At 39.4% G+C, this 24,228-nt stretch overlaps 1 protein-coding gene across 2 annotated transcripts in view; it reads right to left on the reverse strand.

The window, feature by feature from the left end:
• Nucleotides 1–24,011, reverse strand: part of TTYH1 (tweety family member 1) — a 1,335,534-nt gene extending 1,311,523 nt beyond the window's left edge. For both annotated transcript variants that reach the window (XM_044081666.1, XM_044081659.1), the window contains exon 1: nt 23,635–24,011. In XM_044081666.1, the coding sequence (XP_043937601.1) occupies nt 23,635–23,760 (126 nt within the window). In that variant the 5' untranslated portion in view covers nt 23,761–24,011. The remainder of the gene's footprint in view (nt 1–23,634) is intronic.
• Nucleotides 24,012–24,228: the final 217 nt, after the last annotated feature.

Below are 24,228 nucleotides of genomic sequence, written 5' to 3' on the forward strand. Positions count from 1 at the left end.
TACAGCAAATGCAACTTTAAAAGGTTATTAGCCGTAGAGGGTATGTGTATCATGGGACAGGGCTAACCATTCGATGGCTCTGGATGACTCAGTTGTGTTGATTAATATTGCCAAATGGGCATGGATTATTTGCCAGTGATAAGTGGGACTAGGACCTGGCCTACTCCAATCTATACCCCGGAACCATGTTAACAGCGGGAGGGGTGTATGTGCCCCTTTTGACCAATATTAACTTTCCATAAAGATTAGCAGCCTGGGTCAATAAGATACTGGCTGTGCATTGTCGTGTTTCCCAGCTTGAGTTATCTAGGATAGCTCTGTTGATTGAAACCCAGATATAAAACTAATCAATCTGCCAAACATGAACTAAGTATTGCTACACTCGATGTGGATTAATTGGCAGGATGGAGGTTGTAACTGAATGACATGATAGTAAGGAGGAGGCTGGTCATCCTATATATCTAGGAGACATGATGGAATGGCAGTGCAGCAAAGCCACTTGACTTATGATGCAGAGTCTACTACTTGGGAGGAGGACAAGCTAGAAATGGTATGGGAATTATGGTGAAGGAGAGGCTTCAGGAGACAGTGAAGGATGTTATCATAATTAGTGACAGACTCATGGCAATTAGACTCCAGTGTAATGACAGGGCACTATTCATAATTTCAGCATATGCCCCACAGCAGGGTCATTATAGAGAGAGAAAGAGTGCATTCAGGTAGCAGTTACAGGACCTAAGGCAGGACATCATGAATTGGTGCTGATAATGGGAGACCTGAATGCACACATCAGTTCAAACAGAGCAAGGTATGATATCTGTCTGGGTCCACATGGGTGGGGAAACACGAATAAAGAAGGAGAGGTCATTCTAGAATTCTATCCTGCAAATAACTTGATGGTGATAAACACATGGTTCAGCAAGCGAGACAGACAGTCACAAGATCACATACAACAGTGGCCAACATGTAACTCAGGTAGACCCCCGCCTAGTAAAGAGAGGGCACTGGGGTAGAATCAGTGATTGCAAAGTCATCCCCAGTGAAATAGTTGATCCACAGCATAAACCATTGGTTGCCACAAGCAGCTGCAAGCAGTGGTCAGAGAAGGCTTTAAGGCTAACAGAGACTAGGCTGAAGACCTGGAAGTTGACTAGATAGAAAGCACAATAATTCCAGGAATTACTCGGGAGTCTAGTGCCTCAAGAAGGAAAGGAAAAGATGGAGTTAAAGAGGAATGGCAGCACCTCAAAACAGCATGTGTGAGGACTACAGAACAGATATGCAGCTAAGCCATGTATGGAAATAAGGTACATAAGAGAAGCTGTCAGTGGAATGCAGAAGTCCAGGAAGTCATCAAATGAAAGAAGGCATGACAGAAAAAGTGAAAGACAGAAAAGATGGACCTGGCTAGGAAGGAATACTGGTTGGCTACTAAGATGTTAAGAGGCGAGTTGCAATAGCAAAGAACAAGGCATCAGAAGCGCTTCTTCTGGAAAATGACTCAGTAGATGACAGAAAAAAACTATATCAAGTTGCAAGGCAAAGACACAAAGATAAAGAGGAAAGGCAGACACACTTCAAAAGAGATGCCAGCAACAACCTGCTCACCAGTCCACAGGACATCAAATGCAGATGAAAGGAGTACTTTCCATAGTTTATAAATGAGGAAAACCCCACAGAAGCTGTACTATTCCAGACACAGGCTACAATGAAAGAAGAGGAAGAGCCCATCATAGAAGAAGTAAGAGCACCACTAAGGAAACTGAAATCAGGGAAAAGCAGCAGATCAGATGAGCATATTTGATAAAGATATTTGCTGAGATAGGGGAGAAATGGCTTCTGAGGGTAGTCAAAGGAGTATGAAGAGAAAGGCGTATCCCAGATGACTGGAGAATAAGCATACTAGTGCCAGTGTTCCAGAACAAAGGGAACATAAACAACTGTGGGCAGTACAGAGGTATCAGATTCCTGTCACATTGCATATAAGTTCTGGAGAGAGTAATTGCTAAACGAATACAGAAAAATGTAGAAAGTAAGATGGGGATGAACAGTTTGGATTCAGATCTGGATGCAGCACAACTAATGTGACATTTGCAGTGAATCAGGTAGCTGAGACGAAGTAAGAGATTAGGAAAGATTCCAACTGGCCATTCCTATACTTGGAGAAAGCATTTCACAGGGTCACAATTAAACTGATTTGGGCAGTCCTGTGATGGATCAAAAGCCCAGAAACATTGGTAGAATTAGTGCAGGCTATGCACAAAGATGCATTGAATCAGAAATTAACAATATTCAGTCTCACAGAGGGGTTCCCAGTGAGAGTGGGTGTGCACCAAGGTTCATGTCTGAGCCCACTGCTGTTCATACTGCTGACAGACTACAGGTGCAAAGAGACTGAAAGTGACCGATAAACAAAGTTGCCATATGCAGACAATGTAGCATTACAGGCAGACTCTGAACAAAAACTTGAGCAAAGGACAGGGGAATGAAATGCAAAACTAAAGGCAAATGGGATGAAACTGAGTACAGATAAGACAATTGAAATGGCAGCAAAAGGGGGAAATCAGAAGAAGCTTGACAATTAAGACAGAAGGGAAAATAGTGGAACAGGTTATCAGCTTCAAGCAGCTGGAATGGGTGGATGATGAGAAGGAAAGGCTGAATGAGGAAGTCAAAACTAGAATCAGAGGGGCTGCAGCAAATGATGTAGAACACCATGGGTAGTGTATAACAGAAGAATGCCAAAGAAGCTGAAAATTCAGGTGTACAAAGTAGTGGTGCTGCCAGTACTACTATATGGTGCAGAAACCTGGGCAGTAAAAGCAGCATAACTGAGGAAGCCTGAGGTGATGGAGATGAAATACCTGAGATGACTGGCAGTTTCCACACCGTGGGACAGATGAGGAAATGAGGACATAAGGGCAGGAGTCAAAGTAGCTCCAATGAAGAAAAGGTTACAAAGGATATATTTGGTTTGGACACTTGCAGAAAAGCAGAAGACAATCTAGTGAAGATTTGAGACAGACAGGAAGAAAGCAAGAGGAACAAAGGGCATCCAGCAAAGAGGTGGATAGATTGTGTGAGATCAGACCTGCAACAGTCAAGCATGAGTGTTGAAGAAGGTATGAGAGTGGCATTGAACAAAGAGAGATGGCAATAGCCAACACGACACCCTGACCCCATGTAGAAAATGGGAAAAAAGGGAGTTGATAATAATTAGGATGATGAGTATCACAGACGACGAAATGTTCAGTAGTTTGAGTAAAGTTTAACATGAGTATCCCACCTTATCTCACCCTTTTTATTCTGCCATCGCTGACAACATGTGTACAGAATCTATATTAGACATTAGCAGAATTTCAAAGTTTAAACTCAGACAAGGACATAAAGCTGAAAAAGCCTGTGTAATACCATAGGGTCATAGGTTCATAGGTTCATAGGTTGGTACTAGGCTATGGGCTCTAGGGCCTATACAAGCATAGCCATAACAATTCCCTGGATATTTCTTCCCATAATATTTACTTCCCTGGACCCCTGTCAAACAAGGTGACTGACGTGATCCCCGGGGTGAATTTCCTATCTCCCATCCAATCGTCAAGATTACTTTTGAAGAGGGCCAAGGAGGCACTCTGCTTGACATGTATGGGCAGTCTATTCCAAAGTATGGGGAGTCTCTGGGTCAGGAATCTGTCTCTCCAGCATGTTTTGTTCATTGTGATGACAAGGTTTAGATCCCTGGAGAGTGTGGCTCTGTGGGATTGGGATTTCTTTAAGTGGAGCATGTCCAACAGCTCTGGGTTTGACATGACCTTGTATGTTAAGCAGAGATCGCCTCTGAGTAGATGATATGCCACAGAGTACAGCTGGAGTTTTTTTAGACAGTCAGCATAGGGCATCTGCTTTAGGTCTGTGATTTTTTTAGTGAGGTATTTCTGCAGCCTTTGCAGCTGTTGCAGATGTCATGGGAGGTACATACCGAACAGGGTGTTGTACTCTATAATGGGTCTAATGAGAGATGGGTACAGTGGGACAATGACTTCCTTTTTTTTTCTGGATGAAAAGCTCTTAGTGATGAGGTGTGCCACACAGAAGGATTTCCTAACTGTTGTGGCAATGTGGTTATTGAAGGTGAGACAACTGTCCACTTGTATCCCTAAGTTTCTCATCACACTTTCAGTGTTTAGTGTACTGCCACCTATGTGGTAATTCATGGGTACATGGTTTTTCCCAAAGGGGATAACTATATATTTCTTGGCATTAAGCTTGAGGCCATGGTTCTGGCACCAAGCATCTGTTTCTGTAAGGCCCTTTTGTAGAATATCCACATCATTTGTGGATTCAATAATGGCTCCCAGTTTGCAGTCATCTGCGAACTTTGTTAACCAGAGTCCCTTAGTGTTGGCCTGTACTTCAGAGAAGTAGATGCCAAACAAGAGCGGTCCCAGGACTGAACCCTGAGGTACTCTACTTGTCACTAGTCTGGAGCTGTATTTGGAGTTGGCTACTTTTACAGTCTGGGTTCTGTCAGTCAGCCAGTTGGCAACCCATTGAGTGACATAGGGATTTATGCCCAGCTTCATAGATTTATCAATTGTGATGGGGGATGGTGTCAAAGGCCTTGGCAAGGTCCAGATAGGCTGTGTGGACCACCTTACCCCCGTCCACAGCTCTGAAGACTGATTCGAAGAAGTCAGTCAGGTTCAGGAGACAAGATCTAGCCTTCACGAACCCAAACTGGGTGGGGTCCAGTATTTGAAGGTTGCCGATGTCTTTGTTTATAAGTTCCATGATAATGCTTTCCATGCCCTTGCAGATCAGGCTCGTCAGACTGATGGATTCCCCCCTTGTGGAGTGGGATAACTGTAGCTGTGCACCACTCAGTGGGCATGAAGCCAGTGGTGAGGCTATGATTAAACATGACACTTAGGTGAGGTGCCAGTTCATTTTGTAGTTCATGTAGTACACAGCCTGGGATGTCATCTGGTCCCATGGATGATGTATTCTTAGCTTTGGAGAGTGTGGTTTCTATCTGTGTGACTGTGATTACCATAATTTGGCAATCTTTTGGTACTGAGATGGGCCCGTTAGAGGGTGAGAGGGGGGTGAAGTTGGCACAAAATCGATATGCCAGGATTGTCAATATCCTTGGGAACAATATATTTAAGGCTATTCTGCTGTAGTTCAGAGCAGATGTGAGCATTGCTATTTAGATTCTTGATGTAACTATAGAATGCCTTGTGGTTGTCTTTGGAATCTTTGGCAATTTTATTTTCATAACTAGCTTTGGAGGATTTTATGAGGGATCTCAGCTTCTTACTGAGGCTGGTAAGGGAGTTTTTTGCATCCTGGGATTTTCCTCTTTTCTGTAACAGTTTCTTTCTTCTGTTGTATAGTTTGTTTATGGCAGAGGACCACCAGATTGGCTTCCTTTGTTTGGAGGAGAGCGTCTTGGTTCTATTTAGGATGGCACTATTCATGCATGAGTGGATGTGCTCATACGTATAGTGCCTTAGTGTAGGATTCAGCAGTCGAACTTTCAGCTCCTGTCTGTATGGGTGTCATGAAGTTTGTCACTTCTGACTTGAGTAGCATGAAGTTGGCTTTGGAGAAGTTTTTTATGGGGATTTTCTTATTGGGGGGTGGGGGTGGGATGTGGATGTCAAGAGTGATTAGCTTATGGTCAGACCTGACTAATGAGAGGGTGACCACTGGTGTGGAGCATCTATCTCCCATGTTGGTAAAGACCAGGTTTAGGATATTGGAGCCCCTGGTTGGACAATGGATTAGTTGATCCAGGGCGTTGGAATTTATGAATTCCAAGAACCATTGGGAAAAGGTGTTGGCACCAAAGTAGTTTTCCCAGTTAATGGCAGGATAGTTGAAATCACCCAGAATTAGGGTGTTTGGTTGTATCTTAATATTTTCCAGTATGTCTAGAAAGGTTTAGTGAGAATCTTGGGGCATGGTGGGGGATCTGTAACAAGCTACAATTTGGAGTGCAGTCTTACCTAGTGTTAGTTCCACCTGGAGCATTTCAGATGCATTGTGTTGGGCAACTAGCCTGGAGGTGTGAATATCCTTGGTGAATATGGACACTCCTCCACCTTTAGCATTTCGGTCTTGGTTTGTTGGCTGAAAAATGTGGTGAGAGTTGTAGCCTGGTATTGCAGTGGTGCTCTCTGGAGCCTTGAACCAGGTGTCAGTTACTGCACAAATATCGATGTTCTCCATTTTTAAGAGTGTCTCGAGAGAGTGCATTTTGAGGTTTAGGCTTCTAGCATTGAGTAGCATTACCTTCAGATTTTGCATGCTTGTATCTGTTACGATGGTGGTTTTGTTTTTGCTGTGAAAGTATGGCTCCATATTCTTTATGACTCATTCCTCTTCAGCGTTCTTATCTCCATTAGATACCAAATTCATTTTTCCAGTAACTCACTGAATCTGTTTCTATTAAGCAAGCAATGTTTTAATTGCAAGGGTTTCTCATGCTGAATAAGAATTTCCCAGAGTGTGAATAATTTTATTTCTTACTTTAATTATCTCAGGGAAAATAAGCCAAGAGAATTTAAGCATGGTCTATAAGATAACAAATTATGCCTTCCAACATTTTATAAAGTTATTTTGTACTGTTTGGATAATATTCAAGGTTTCAGGGTTCAGACTTTTGTAGCTGTAATCTGTGAAGAACGGTGCTGTGTCTATATGCAGATATGGTCAGCGGAGGTTATTTACACTGACTACAGAAATGTATAGGTGTTTTGATAAACATGACTATTTACGGCAAAAATGTAATGTACCTGAAGATAGGCATTAATCAGAGATCAATAATGTGCATGCGGTGCAGTGCGCATTTGTGTATTACTGCAGTTCACAGAGATAAATGTAAAAGGGCCTCGTCTGCATTCAAAATGAGTAAAGGACCCCGAACTTATGTGACTCAGCTTAACAGCACCAAATAACTTGGGAATACTTGAGTTTCATGACAAATTACTTAGGAAACCATGGACTTTTTAATGTAAGAAATATCATCTTTAAAAACATTTTGAGTTATGCTTGTGGATAACTGAAATCAATTATATCACCAATCCTGACTTCTCCTGTTTGTGAGCCAACTGACAATCCAGTGAGTTATGTAGCTATGTCACTTTAGCACTGGTCATGTCAGTTATAGTCATTTTAAGTAAATATGAAAAGATGAAGAAGAATGCAATACAGTTCTTTTCATGCACATCATATGACTGGTACTTTTCGTTTAGTGCTGTGAGAAAATTATTTTTGTGGAGTACATATAGTGGGATACTGAACTTGATGTGATGAGAACAAGATAATCAGCCATTTTTTATTGAATGTTTCTAAACAGTTTCATTGAGAAACATAATGCAACATATTAAAATATAATATGACAAAATCAGGAAGATGAACTCTCATAATGGTAGGAGTTCTCTAAACAAAACAGGAAGCTAAGAGGACTAACTAAGTCAAGCAAGGCCAATTATGAGGTCAAGATAGCCTCCCAAACTTATGACAACCACAATGTGTTCTACATCTATGTCCACAACCTTAAAGGCAGCACATACCAGTGTGCTGAACTGGTAGTCAGTGGTGCCACCTTTACTGAGCAGAGCAACGTAGTGAATTTGTTGGTTGACAAATTCACCTCAAACATCACACCCACTTCCCCTGCCTCCCCATGACATACCTATTGGCATACCCCCTCAACTATTAACAGGGTGCAGGTCATGCTGGCACTTGATAATGCCAAAAACACTACCTCAGTGGGCCCCAACAATTTATTGTGGTGCTTCTTAAATAGCTTGAACATGACCTATCAGGATCAATTGAGTCACTTTTCAACTTCAGACTCAAAACTAGCTTTGTACCATGAGAATGGAGGACTGCAATTGTTATCCCACTTTACAAGGGTGGACAACATACTTCTCAACCATACCAAATTCCTTGGTATTGACCGGTTTTGAGGTCAAAATAATGGGGTGCCACACATTCCTGAGTGGTTCCTTTAATTCCCGTTTTTTTTTTTTTTTTTGAGATGTAGCAGATGTCATCACATGCAGGGGATGCGCGATGATGTCAGCTTCATGAGAGTGACTGCCAGCCTGTCGGAATATGGCTCCTCAGACTATATCTGTTAATGTTTAGTTTTTTTTTTAAAAGCATGTTAAGTCATTCATTGATTGAATGTTCGCAGAAACAGGCTTCCAGGCACCAGCTCATATCGAGCAAAGCTGTAAAAAGTGTAAAGCTGTTTTTTTTTTATTTATGTTTAATTAGTAAAGTTAAACTAAACTTTATGCTACCTTCCGCCAGTGGCAGGCAAGCCAAGTAGGAGCAAGTGTTGCAATGTACAAGTTCAAGTTTATTGCAGAGTCCCAAGTCTTGGACCGGACCGGTCCACCCAGCATCTTCTGCAACTCCAGGAATACCAGACTTCAGAGAGACCCAGACCCAGGATCAGGATAGGAGGAACAGTAGTCACTCAATATGGATGAGAAATGGCTCAACTTCCTCCAGCTCTCCAGGTAAGAGTACAAGAAAAAAAACCAAAAACCCCAGAAAGCTGCAAAACACATACAATATATATATATATATATATATACTTCTCATCCTACTTAGAATGGGACATGTTTCCGGGACTGGATCCTCCTTTGGCAGCTCACTTCGTTTTTCATGATTGATTTATCCTTTTGAATGTTTGCCTGCGCTACACTGAGTTTGTGAAAGCTGTGGAGCAGCATAAGGACAAATTAAGTTTTGCATATTTCAGGCAGAAAAAATTAAGATGCTAGTTTTGTGTCTTAGGGTTGCAGTTGGATGTCACAGCTCACAGGCTGTCCTGTTTAGCTCCTGAAAGATAGACTGGGGTATCTGCTGTCCATCTTAAAGGAAGTAGAAGCTGCTGAGTGGGTGAAGAAAAAAAAAAAACTGCCGTGTGACAAATATATCATGATAATAAGTGCAAATTCATTTCCAAGAAGTGGAAGTTACCGGAGACCCTAACTGCTATAGCTGAGTCAGTGTCGTACAGGTTTAGAGGTGGAATGAGGACTTGAGAGAGTGGTCCATTTGGGTGATAGTCAGGGTCTGGGCTGAAACAGACTGAAGGAAATGATCATGTGTTATCAGCCTTATCATTCATTTGTATAAATCCGGTATCCATGCAGATTTTGCTGCACAATTTATGAAGCAACTTACCGTTTAACAGAAAGCAAACAGGCGAAAGGCATGGGGGTCTTATCAAAGCCAAGACTTTTGTTAGTTGTTATGCCTAAAACTTTACTGTGAGTCTGACAGTTCTGTTTGACCTGACCTATCCATGTTTCAAAAGCCACTTGTACTTTCCTACATTGCCTTTAAGAGAAGCTGTGATGCCCCTGCACCTCAATCCTCACCACTGGCAACAGTGGTGGACGTACACACTGGGAGGATGACAAGTACATACACAGTAAAGTGTAATTTCCCTTAAGAGCACACAGAGACCACAGTCAGTCTAGGGCTGGTTTCTCCCTCTTTCTCCTGATCCCCAATAAGACTCCCCATGGGCACAGCTATAGGTTGAGATCTCAGCTGAGTGGCCAAACCAAGACCTCCAGCACTCTCTCTGTCCAACCCGTGCTTTGTGTCCCTGCCCAAGTAGCTCACACACACACACACACACACACACACACACACACACACACACACACACACACACACACACACACACTTTGAGGTTTGATTTATACACACATAAACCCGGGAAAAGCTGGCACAGGTTTAGTAGGTATGCCCCCTTCTGCCAAGACAATAAGGTAGTTTCTACTGCCACCAGCCACTACTTATCAGCTACTTTAAGGCCCTTAGCAAAGGGTGTATAATTCCTGTGTAATGCTACTATTAATCTAAATGGTAGTTTTACCAAGAGCCAGGCTATTAGGAGTGGCCTATACAGTGTCACCAAATAGATATGCAAGTACTCTAAGAGCTTAAATATCTCTAAACAGACCAGCCACATTTGAAATGTTTAGATATATTTAATAATAATAAAAGAACAAGACAACACTAAATATGCATTCACAGTAACATCAGAGTTCAAAATCACAGGAAATATTTAAAACAACATTGCAGGACATCCTCAAGTAAATACAGAAAACATCTAAACTAATCTTTACTATGTTTTTAGCCGAATCTAAGATAAATTATTGTACCCTAATTACCTTACTTACAGCAAAGCAAGTGTAGAGGTGGTGAGTGGATGTTGTCAGGTCAAAGAGAAATACAAAATGCCGTCTCTCTCTCTCTCAGAGAGTTCTTAAATTAATTTCTCAAATATTGCTTCTGGGATACTTGCAGCTTGACATCACTTTTTGTCACCTGAGTATCCCAAATGAAAACCCCCATTGCTAGAAACTGCTAGTATTTAACATCTCCCTGTGAAAATACATAACCCTAAGATCTTTGCACCTGCTGGAAGACATAAAATAATAAAACACCTACAAAACAATGCAGAAGGTTCCCTAGTTTTAGACATCATGTCCCCTTGCTGCATTGAAACCATCTCTTTTATTACGTGGTTATAAAACAATTTAATTTCAACTATTTTACTGACGTTTTGCAAGTTAACCCTCTATGTTCTAGTTTCCACTATTAAACATATACATTTACACAGGTACAATAGTTTATATACATTTCTATTCTTTCCCAGTAGGGTACACTGTGGACACATCCTTAAGCTCAGTACTGTATTCACACACTTCTGTACCAGCGTGTGATATAAAGGCAACATACAATTCTAATATAGTGGTAACAAGCAATTGCATCCTGCTGATATTCACAAATGACATATAACTATTTTTAAAATTCCAGATAGCTGTGCTGACAGTATCTCCTTCTGTCACATACTATATAAATCATATTAATATTCACAAATGACATATAATTATTTACAAAATTCCAGACAGCTGGGCTGGCAGTATTTCCTTTTGTGACAGAAGCATTGTGCATTTTTATTAAAACAACTGTTACTTACATTACTGCATGTTTCCAATTTTGAGTCATTCTGTGTTATAGGTTGGAAGTGACTCATTTCCTCTAAAACACAGATGGAAATAGCAAGGATAGGCATTTAAGCTGTATTAAAAACAAATATTGTCATGTAGAGTTGCATTTCAGTTGTGTTCTAAAACACATTTAAATATAGATGGTTATGTTCCAAACAGCTTTGTTTTTATTGGTTTAACAAGGAAGTTATCATAGGAAACTGTTTACTTCAGTTTGCCATTTCAAATACTTTGGGAAAATAACTTCCAATTAAACGTTGTCTAACAACAAGTGAAAATGTATTGTGCTAAGTCCTAGTGTGGTTGTGGTATTCAGACATAAAATGAGCTCCTGCCTGTAAACGCTAAGATGCATTTGCTTTTTCTTTCACTAAAGGATACCTCCACACAATGCCTCACTTGACTTTTGAGCAAGTCAGCAAGGAAATTGTGAACACGCAAAAGTCTGTAATAGTGCTGACTGGGTTTACATGAAGGTGTGTGTGTGTGGAGGGGGGTGTACCTCTCAATCTCTCAGAGAAAGAAATGTGGACAAAGCCAAAAATTATGGTGGGCCAAAGGCCCAAAATAGGGACAGATTTTAAATATTATCCTGTGAATTCAGTTGCTAGAATAACAGGTTTTGCATCATTATGTATTTTCTGAGGGATATTAAGTCTGAAATTCAAATATCTGCCATTCATACCTTTCAATCTCAAAGAGCAAGAAATCTGGACAAAGTAAAAATAATGCTGGTACAAAGGCCCAAAACAGGGACAGATTTTAAATATTGCTCCTGTAAACTCAAATGGTTGTTAAAATAACATATTTTGCATACTTCAATCTTCATGTTGATATCCCACAACAATTCCATTGCAGTGGGTGGGGTTACATAATTATATATGCAAAGTTTATGCTAATCAGTGCCCTGAGTTTTGGCCACTTGTACCTACTTTTCATGGGCCTCTGTCCAGATGTTTGATGTTTCCAGCTTTTGAGAGGTATGGTGGACAACCAACTGACCCCAGAAACTACAGACCTATTAGTTTGATTAGTCTAATATGCAAAGCCATGGAAGGAATTATCATGGAAATGATCATCAAAGACATAGGCAACCTTCAGACAATGGACCCAACACAGTTTGACTTTGTCAAGGGAAGGTCATGCCTACTAAACCTGGTGGACTTCCTTAAGAAGATCATCAAGGCAATGGATGAAGGGGAAATGGTGCATACTGCCTACCTCAACCTGGCTAAGGCATATGATACAATACCTCACGTAGGCATTGTTGAACTCAGTGCACTGGGGATAAACTCCTACATAACCTGATGTATTGCCAGCTGGCTCACAGACAGGAACAGTCAGGATTGGGGATACCACCTCCACTGAGAGATCGGCCACCAACAGAATGCCTCAGGGCTCCATGCTGGGAACGCTCCTATATCTATTTTTCAGAGGTACTAGCTAATGTCAAGAACCTGTGGCTGACCAAGTTCACAAATGACTGCAAATTGGGGGTTTTCGTAGATTCCTCCATGACTCAAATATCTTACAAGAGGATTTAACAAATATAAGTGACTGGCCAAAGTTACGGACTAAAACTCAATGCTAAGAAATGGCTTATAGTGCCTTCTTGGGAAACTGCCACACAAGGTAATTTCTCCATTGATAAGACACCCGTAAGAGCTGACCCTGTAATCAGGGATCTTCAAAGTCAAACTCAAAGTAAATTTTATTGTCATACAGATCAACACAGAGGAAAAAGTGTGCAACACTGCACAAAATTTTGATACTCAGGCTCGTACCATATGAACTTCAGTTTACACAAGGAAGATAGATTAAATGAATAAACAAATTAAAGTAAATTAAATAAAAAGAAAAAGAAAAGAAAAGACAAAAAAGTAAATAAAGTAAAACTAATTTGAAAGCTCTATTTACATCAGAAACACAACAAATACAACAGCAGGAATAGACTCAGTAGAAATATAAGGATACACATAAAAAAGTACTATAATAAATAAGCGACACACATGTAAACTTACCCACCACCAATATATACCATAAACTTACAGTTCAAAGTTTTCCTAGTGCATATAGAGACATATGAAGGGAGCCATTCAGAGTTTATGTAAACAACAATGACATATTGCACACAAATAATGTTTTACCCATGTAGCGTGTTAGGCTATGGGTTTGTTATTCAGTAGTGTGATAGCATGTGGGAAGACGCTATTATGAAATCTGGATGTCCCGCATCTAATGCTTCTATAGTGCTTCCTTGGCAGGAGTTTGAATAGTCCATGAGCCAGATGGTTTATATTCTTCAATAGTTTTTGGACACTGCCATACCATCTGTTTGAATATATATCCTGTAGGGATTTTAGGTTGGAGCCAATGATTTTTGTGACCTGTTTAACAATCTTATCCAGTGCCTTCCCATCAGCTTGAGAGCAATTCCATACCAGACAATAATGTTGTTTGTCAGTACACTCTCAATCATGGTTCTGTGGAAGGTGAGTAGGCCTTGTGGGGGGACTAGGTCTACAAAGTCTCCTAAAGAAATGCAGACATCGTTGAGCTCTCTTTATAAGGAATTTGGTGCTACTTACTCTCTCCACTGCGGCACCATTGATAATGATAGGGTGAGTGGCTTTTTCTTCTTCTTAAAAACTGATGTTGATTTCTTTGGTTTCCCCATCATTTACTTCTAAGTTGTTGTCCGTGCACCAATGAACGAGCTGGTTCACTTCTTCCTTGTAGGCTCTCTCGTCTTCCAACTTGATAAGGCCAATTACTGTAGTGTCATCTGCATATCTGATGATTTTGTTTAACTGATGCATAGATGTGCAGTCATGTTAAAATTGTGAAAAGAAGAGGAGTGAGTATGCAACCTTTTGGGACCCCGGTGTTTAGGGTGATGCCGTTTGAGTAATGCTTTCCAGCTCGAACTATTTGTGGCCTTTCAGTTAGGAAGTTGAAGATCCAGTTGCATATTGTGTTTACTATGCCCAGTTTACTCATCTTAGACAGCAGTTGCTGTGGAATAACAGTGTTGAAGGCCGAGCTGAAGTTTATGAACAGCATGCGTACGTAAAAGTCTTTATTTTCCAGGTAGTCCAAGGTGTAATGAAGTGTTAAGGCTGTGGCATTGGCATCCACAGTAGAACGATTTGGCCTGGATGTAAATTGTAAAGGATCAAATGGATCAGGTAGGCAGGATGTTATATGATCCTTGACCATTTTTTCGAAGCACTTCATCACTACTGAGATAAGTACAATTGGCTGGTAATCATTTAATGATGCTGGAGATGTTTTCTTGGGCAGAGGGATGATGTCGGTGGTCTTAAAGCATTTGGGCACTTTTTCTTGGCTGAGAGATATAGTGAAAATGTCTGTGAAGACTGGTGTCAGCTGATCAGCACAGTTTTTAAGTAGCTTCCCCGGGATCCTATCCAGACCAGCTGCTATGCCTGGATGACTCCTCCATAGGTTCTCACATACTTCTTCCAGGTTGAAGCATAGTGATGTGGCATCTTCATTTGTTGGTAGTGTCTCTGGGAACACATGTAGACAGTAATTTGGCCTTTGACCAATATGTGGCTAAGGTAGTAAGAATTCATTATATATCACCCAACCTACAAGTAAGGACATGCCATTCAGGTACAAGGAACTCATAGTGCCACTTTATTCAGCCCTTTGTCAGATCCATCATTGAGTATAATGCCCCCTTTTGTGTGTACATATGCAACAGTTGTAATGCCCACAAAGGTTCATTACCGGGGATCCAGAGTATAAACACATTGTACTATATGAATCACCTTAAAGCTCTATCTTTAAACTCTGTCTCCTACAGGTTACTGACAGGCGATGTATGTCTGGCATACAAGGCATCCTCTGATTCAGTTCTGATGGACCATTTGCACTTCAGCAAAATGACTAGCATCAAATCCACTAAATCCAAGGATTTAAATTTTGCTTGTTGGTGAGACAGATATGAGTCTCAGAGAATCCCCAATCTCTGGAACAGGCTCTCCATCCATATGAAGCAGAGTCCATCCCTAACCCTATTTAAGCATTACCTTGACTAACGGATGGGAAATTGGAAGTTCACCATGGGTCTCTACCCATATCTCTGATAGACAGCGGTAGACAGTAGTGCCCAAACTAACATACCCCAGCCCCCATAACCTCTAGAAACTTCCTAACATACCCCATTCTAATAAACACCCATAATACATAGAGACACATTTGGGTTGGGTTGCACAGCTACTGTAGTCTCATAAAGGCCTTGGTGGTTGTTTGCCTAGAATATACTTATGAACCGATGAGCAAGAGAATTTAAGTAATGGTGATTTTTCAACTGCTGTTTTTTTAAGAGCTACATGTTTTGCCAAACACAGCTTCAATTACTGGGACTTCAAGGCAAGAGATACTTAAAATTATATAGTATTTTTGTCTATTGCTTGGTTACAGAATGAAAGATGAAAATAATCTGTCACATTGTCAGGCTTTTTCAGTAGCACCACAATTTTTAAACAATTTTAACAAACTGATGTAATAACTTTCTTCATTCTTAAAATCCCAAAATGACATTTTCAGTTTTTTCATGCATAACATGTGCATATGTATATGTGTGTGTACACGAGCATGTTGAATTGAAGTAGTAAATGCATATGTATAGTTATTAAAACTAGTTTTGAAATCTAAGTGACACAGAACAGGCAGCATAATTCATTTTTATTGAAACAATATGAAAAGGTAGCAGAACTGACAGTTCCTGAGCTATTGGTATCCATTTTACTCTTGACAGTTAACTTCAACTAAGCTCATGAATATTCACATATAAAATATGCATTGTATTACAAAGTTAATATGCATAAAAAGTAGCTCATTACAATAGAATGTACCACATATTACTTGACTACCTTCCTTTTGCACTATAAACAGAGCTGACAAATGCATCTACAGCAAGTGAATTTTAAACAGAATGCATTTGCAAAGTAAGGTGAGGTGGACAAAGGCACTTTTCAGCCACAGCCCAGACCAAAGGCAGCAAAGAACATTAACTGTTGTACCTAAATTAAAGAATAAATAAACTGTAATGAAAAGTTTGTAATTAAGAATCATAATTATACATACTATGATGCCTGGTGTCTGGTCAAATGACCAGCAACGTAAAAGTAAAGCATCATTTCAGTGGAAACTGTTAGCTGAAATGGTACTAGAGGGTGAAAGCTGAAATAATTACTGCACAGGTAACTTAGGCCCCCCTCAGACATGCTCACCTCATGGGTATGGGAAAATCCCTGTAGTTATCTGTCACATAATCTCCTTCAAGGTCACCGCAAAATATTGAAAAGGGCTACTCATGTTCTGCAGCAATTTTTGGAGTATTTTCAAAGTTATATTTGATGATCTGAGTTTCCTTAACACGGAGAGATTTTAAAATTGTACTATCCTGAAATTATAGATCAATTTACTCACGTGTTAATCATGTATTATACTTCTTTTTCTTCTTTCAGCTTTTCCCAGTTAGGAGTCACCACAGCGGATCATCTGTCCACTCATTACAGTGTTGAGTTGCCAGCCTGGCACTCAACCTTCCACAGAAGGCATACACATGCACACACTCACACCTAGGGCCAATTTTAGATTGTCCAATCCACCTACTGCATGTCTTTGGGATGTGGGAGGAAACTGGAGCACCCGGAGGAAACCCACGTGACCACAGGAAGGACATACAGACTCCACACAGAAGGCACCCCAGCCGAGAATCAAACCGGAGAACCTCTTGCTGTGAGGCAACAATGCTAACCGCTGCACCACCGTGGCCGCCCTTAATCATGTATTATACTAATTGGTAAAAAGTATTATTTAGGGAAGAAGTACAATGCATAGTAAATGTCATACCAAATAGACAGCTTCAAAAAGCTTTTTTAAAAAGTTGGAAAAAGGTTGGAAAACAGGAGACTACAAGGATGTGTCCATGTGGTAGCCAATTCGCGCCTAAGTAGACAATGATACTTTTCAGAATTCACTATTTGCTTCATCATATACAGAATTCATTATGCTTGTTGGATATTTACTTTTGATGAAAGATCATACAGTCAGCACTCTGAGTCATCCTCTTCACTGAATGTATCTAGTTTTATTTGCTGCTCAAATATATAATCAAGCACAGGAATGTACATTTGTGGTACATAGTGTTTTAGGTACATGGATAGTTGTGCTAAATTTATAACCAGCTTAACCCATGCCATTACCATTTGTAGCATATTTTACAACACTGTTGAATGAAAGTTTCTTATTAGAATTGCCATAGCCAAAAAGTAGGCGATATTTTACTTGAGGGCCTCACCAGATGTGCAGTAGAAAGCCCTGCCAAGACCTACCCCCCCCTGTGATATGTCATTCATGAATATGCATTCCCTCTGAAGCGCACTGACATGTAATATAACAATAAATAAAACAGTAAAACGTTGTCTTCAGAATCAGTTTAATTTATTAACAGTCACTACCTTGTTTGCTATCCAAGTGTCTACATGTTTTACAGCTTCTAGGCTTACATTTCTCTTCATTTCTACAGTTTCATTTTTATACAAATTTACCTCATCTATAATTTATAAAATGGGCAACTCAGAATTATTAAGTGCATGACATATATCAGTTTTTTTTCCACAGTTAAATAAACTTTTCTCAACAGTCTACCCAATATGTGATCACTTGTGATGCCACAGACTATAATGTTTAACAAACAAAAAACATTGTCGGCAAGGGAAAGATGTATCCAGGTACAAGACTTTTAAGTTAAGAAAGCATTGAGGCAGATACGTTTTATCTTCTGACAAGTCACCAGGCCTGAATTATGTTATAAACATCAAATGTTTTTTTTTTAATAGAAGAATTTAATAACTATTTTGTTGGTACATTTAAAAACAGATTTAAGCTTATGTTTAATGACTATTAAGTTAATTGATCATGTGATGTGTTGGATTTGGTACTTTAATATTGTAAGAACTGTGTGTCTGTTTCTGATGAAGTTGTTGTGAGGTACGTTAAAAGAATGAAAGTTCTAAACAGAGTCCGTTTTTACCTGGATACGTCTTTCTTGTGGACAGTTGCATGGCAAACAAGGTGGTGACTGTTAATAAATTAAACTGATTCTTCCATCGTCTACAGTAAGGGTTTATAGCGCATTAACCTTTTGTGTTTTGGAAGTAGTGTGTACATTTAATTTATGCTAATATTCTCACATCATGTATGCACACGCGATTACTTGAAGGCTAGTTACATATGCAGATCAGGTTGTCACTCAATTCGCGACACGCCCACTTCTGCACGCAACAAGCTGGTGAGGCCCTCAAGTAAAATATCGCCAAAAAGTATTCCCTGAGGCTAAAAGGGAAATTGGGCTAGGAAAGATAAGGTGATGTTGAAAAATGCAACATGGAGAGATGGGCTAAGAATGGATAACCACAGGACTGACTTGGGCTTTATAAACCTGCAATTTGTGGTGGGGGACTAGTGGATTAGTAACATTTCATGGCAGCTGTGTTGGGGTTGCATAATGGTTAAGGTGTTTACCTTCTAGATACAGGATGCCTGCACTGATTCTCAAATGGGATAATTTGCTAGGCTTAAAATGGCCTAGAAGGGCAGTTAGCCTATCACTTACCCACTATGGCACATGTTTTCAGAGTTTCTAATATTGATAACATTTTTACCTGTGTCTTGAGTTCACAGAGTACACAGATATGTATTATAAGTAGGTTGACTGAGACCTATCACTGAATAATGCACCGCTACTATGAAATTTGAAAGTTTGAATCAGTTTCTGCTCTATACCAGTACTATAGTTTAGCACAGTTTAATGATACTGATAGTCTATCATGCATCAATTGTAAAAAATACAAGCTGTTTATGAAGAATTCTCACAATAACCAGTGTCTGGCCTTTCACAGGCCTAGAATTGCATCTAGCTATGTAGTTCTTCCTCTAGTGCTATAAGATTTGATGCCTGGAAGATCAGGAAGGAGTGGGTTGCATTTCACCTTCCAAAACTTACACTTTACGTTAAAGCAACACATCATGGGTGCAAGCAGGTACTTCATATTTACCCATGGTAGGAGGCATTGCTTGGTCAGAAGGATACATCTCCCAACCCAGAAAAAAAGTATGCAATAACCATGACCCTGACATAGAGTACTGTTGTTGTCCAACAGCATTACATAAAACAGAACCATCTTACCCTTTACAAATAACATATTTTTTATAATATGTATTCCTTGGAATTTCCATTTGTCAATGTGATTTTGAATTGGTAAGATGAAGATAAGATATACTGCATATATGCAGAGCAATAAATTCGGCAACACTTTCACAGTAGTTTGAGTTACTGCAGTTTGTGCCACATAAACGTACAGGTATGTGTTTTAAAAATGCTACATAGGCATCACATTTATTATTTATACACAAGGAAGTGGCATGGTATGTAAATATTTTACAATTTATTTCTGGACCGGACATGATTCTGAGTTAAGAAATCAAACAGGGAGATGTTTTGCTGCTTAGCTTCTAATGAAATGGTAGTTATTTATTTAGGACTTGTTCAGTAGTTGTACTGATCTCCATTTCAGTGTGGCTACTGAACTCTTGTAGTACAATGCAGTTACTACAAGGTGCAACCTAATTTTCAGTATATAACCTAGCACTGGTCCTGCAGTATAGTGTGATTTATGCCGCACTCTCTGTACACTATGCTTTGGCTGAACATTAAATGGAGGTCTTATTTGCCTGAGTCAGTGGTAACTCGCCTGGTTCTTAAGGATACTATGGCACATGCTGATATCTGGCATATGAGTATAAATACTATCTCAAACATTCCTTCTAAAAGTGCTATATTAGCTCAGTTCATGACTGAAAATGGTCCTGGGACCAGCCCACCTACCCAGTTAAGCAAGTTTACTAAATAAATAGCTTCCAGTGAACTAGTTGGGCAATTAAATGAAACAATTAAGTTAGTAAATTAACTTTACCCTCATGGTCTATTTCCAGCACTTACAGAGAAGTAATGTACAACTCATACTACAATCATTGTTTAATGTTAATCATGTCATGACTGGATTTTAAAATGACTAACTTAGTTTAGTATCTGTCATTTCTGCATACACACATTAGGATTATCAACATAGTAGACACAGCAACTGTACTTTTTAACCTTTGTTGTAGGAATAGGCACAAACTCAACAACTGATAAAACTGGCACTTTTCTAAAGCCAGCAATTCCAGTGGTTTGGTAGACCACAGTATATGAAGACAGCTGGGTTACAATGAAGCAAATATATACTCAGAAACATAGACTGATAAAATCAAAACCCTCATTCTTCTTTGCATTTTATAATTGTTTCTATTATTGAAAAAACCGCTAGGACTCATCAGTCAGTATAGAAGTAAGTACAATACTTTTAAGGAATATAACTTTCCAAGGATTGCACTTTATAGAAGTAAGTACAATACTTTTAAGGAATATAACTTTCCAAGGATTGCACTTTATAGAAGTAAGTACAATACTTTTAAGGAATATAACTTTCCAAGGATTGCACTTTATAGAAGTAAGTACAATACTTTTAAGGAATATAACTTTCAAGGATTGCACTTTATAGAAGTAAGTACAATACTTTTAAGGAATATAACTTTCCAAGGATTGCACTTTATAGAAGTAAGTACAATACTTTTAAGGAATATAACGTTCCAAGGATTGCACTTTATAGAAGTAAGTACAATACTTTTAAGGAATATAACTTTCCAAGGATTGCAGTTTTGATTTTCTTCCTGCAGATCAGTCACAAGCACTTTCTTCTGCACATACGTCAGACAGAAGTCCTACATCTGGCAATTAGATCAATACACATGGGCCACACTTTACCAGAAGCACAACAGTGTGCAAACAATGATGTTTTCTTCGGCTTTGTTAAAACACAAGCAGTATTAATAAGCACCACACCTAATGCTTAATACAACCTGCACTTCCAGCTGTAATAGTTTCTGCTGCTCACAGGTTCATAGCTGAATACTAGGCTATTGTCCAGAAAGGTCATTTTAAGTTTAGCCAATAACCTGAGTTTAGAATCAAGCCCTTTATCATATGAGTATGAGGTATAGGCCTTAAACATTATGCAAAACCCCCTTTAAGAATGACACACTCCATAGCTTCAGATACCTAGAGTTCATAATGTACCCTATCCTTTCCTTTAACCTGCATCACAGTTCTGTTCATGACCTAGGTAACCAAACAAATGAATGTAAAAGTTTCTCATATGAATTGCCCATTTCTACATGAGCAAACCTACATAAAGGTATTGGGCTGTGATAGCTGGCATACCTTGGCCTAGTAACTGTCCTTGCCTGGTCCACAAACTCAAATATACTACAACAACTTTAGAACAGAGCTCTCAGTACAATGAACTCCACTCTGCTTCTTTCTAGTTGGCTCCCTATCTCAGAATAAAACCTCACAGCCGAGTTCCACATGTATCCTATTCAAACTTCAGCACCTGAACTTCTGAAGCAGCTGGCATGTGGGCTGATCTCTGCTCAGTAGCCATGGTTTTCATGTCTTACTGAGTCCTTTCTTTCTATTCCTTCACATAGTCTAGACAATGAAAGGGCTTTTTTATACCTTGTCCTAAACATATCTAACATCTTCTTAACTCAAGAATTCTAGACAAATCCAGAAATAAAAGGGCTACAAAGCCCACAGTTAATGACAATTTTTAAATATTATTTTAATTCACATAAGTTAATAGAACAAAGGTTTATATCAACATGCATTTTTCTGAATGATAAGTATGAAACATTAATGTATGACATTACTGACAAGATAATCCTTTGTGATTTACCAGAAAGTCAAACATTTATCAAGGGAGGGCAAAAATATGAGGCAAAATCAGGGACTTTGAAAAACTAGACAGTTGAGAGGTACAGGTCTGAAATCTGAAACTCTTCATCTCTGGATGTCTGCACAATAGGTATAGTCACTGATTTCAAGTCCAGGCTTTTACGTCCCTACTCTTCACTGACCATTGGTCATTTCTTTTCATAAAAGGAGGCAAAATCTAGCCAGTATGTGAGGGTGTGTGTGTGTGTGTGTGTGTGTGTGTGTGTGTGTGTGTGTGTGTGTGTGTGTGTGTGTGTGTATGTGTGTGTGAATACACACTTGTGAACTCTATACTACATTATCCTTACTGTATTGTTGCTCAGTGCACCACTAGACCAAATGTGTTTCAAATGCTTTTCTTTTTTATAACAAATACCACAAACCCATATAGTGTTGAAAAGCTGCTTGTAAGACAGCATAGGTAACTGTTTTACTCTGTGTCAGTCGTTAGACAGCTGCAACTAAAGATTTGCTGCTTATGACTTTGTAAATACAGTTTCTGCAGAACGGATACCTGAACTTCACATAAGATGTTAGTAAGTGCGTGTACTTATACACAACAACTCCTTGTTTTAGTGAAGCCGTTTCCTATGTGCCCTGATGCCACTTCCACCACAGTTTCATGGCTTTCTTACTTTACTTATACATGTTAAGTAAGTTGTTTAAGTCATTTGTTGTGACTACCCTAAAATTACTTCCAGATCTGTAGTTGTGGCAACCCACCCACACATACTACATAATTTCCCTGGACTTGCAAGGCCAAGTGCATTATTTTGTACTATTTTCAGAAAAATGGACGACATAATTCTCATAATTCTCCTAATGTTAACAGACTTTTGCATACAAAGATACTGAGTTCATATTAGTTCATTCATTGTGTAAATGTTAAAAGACATCAGCCTGGGTTTTTAATTTAAAAAGAAAAAACAAACACTCTGGAAAAAGATTTCTCTTTAGTAGTGTCTTTTGATAAAAAGAAACATTTCAAATGGAGCTAGCCTTTTGGCTGCAGACAATGTTTTGCATGGCAGTGTCATAGTTATCAGTCTACAGGGATCATTTAAAGATTGACAAAACAAACACACAGTCGTTTATTTCATAATTTGGAGTGAAGACTAGAACAAGATACCAAACAACTTATTTTCACTTCTTTTTTGCATCACTGCAGTCCATGCTTCTAACACCAGAATTTCATGCAAGTACATTAAAAGTTGCATTATATTTGTACCAATACAATAACATAGCTATTGCACTACATATATCACTTAGCTGTCTCTGATAAACAGGTGACACCTTCATGGCATTCAAGAAACATAAATAATTATGAAATTCTCGTCAATTGTTTGCAATTAATTACAGAAGGAATAGTCGACAATGAAAAGGATAATAGTTAAATTACAAAACAAATATAACCAGCAACATGACTTAACTTTACTTATTAACATGCCTGCCTCTTCAAAATCACAACCAGAGCTAAAGTATTCAGGAGAGCTGTATGCCATAGCATTCTCTGCAAAAATGAAACGGGGTCATCTGTTTAAACCATGCAAAGCTCGCTCATTAAACATGCAATGAAATGTTGTGACAAACAAATACGGGCAGTGACCAGCTCTGTCAAGGAAACTGAGTACAAAAGTGAGGCTTAAAGGTGTGTGGCAAACTCACCTGTTGGTAGTCCCACTCCTGAGGAGCAAAAGTGCTGTCCACAATATTGAACTGAAAATTCACATGTGGAACCTGGTGCAAAATCTGAACCCACCACGAAGCCTTGTAGCCCTGAGTAGAAGCCATCGATCCAGCAAAGTCTTGTAACTCTACTGTACAGAAACTAAAAATAGAAACCTAGGGGTAGTCTGCTGTGGATGTCCAAATAGCCACCCTCTAGCACAACAATGCACTGAAGTCAGAGACAGAGTCATTCATTTTTAAATATTCATCCTTGGTATATGTGCAGCAAGCTCTATCTAATCCCATACCATACTGATGAGTGCATTCGGCTGTGTGGGAAGGATCTGTGATGACTGATACACAATGCAACTGGATGGTGAAGGGGGAGTGAAAACAAGTAAAGTAATTCAGCTGCATATATTTGTGCCCACAAGCATAGCATGGAGAAAACCCTGAGGAGCACTGCCACCTAGTGGCCATTATCTGTAGGTATAGCATTCATGTAGCCATTCTTCAGCCGGATAGCTACTGACAAGTAAAGGTACACCACAAGAAACTATAGAGAGCAGTGCTTGGTTTTATGAATCTGAC

The sequence above is a fragment of the Protopterus annectens genome, chromosome 1.part1, assembly GCF_019279795.1.
Source record: "Protopterus annectens isolate FY-2018-M chromosome 1.part1, PAN1.0, whole genome shotgun sequence".
Lineage (NCBI taxonomy): Eukaryota > Metazoa > Chordata > Ceratodontiformes > Protopteridae > Protopterus > Protopterus annectens.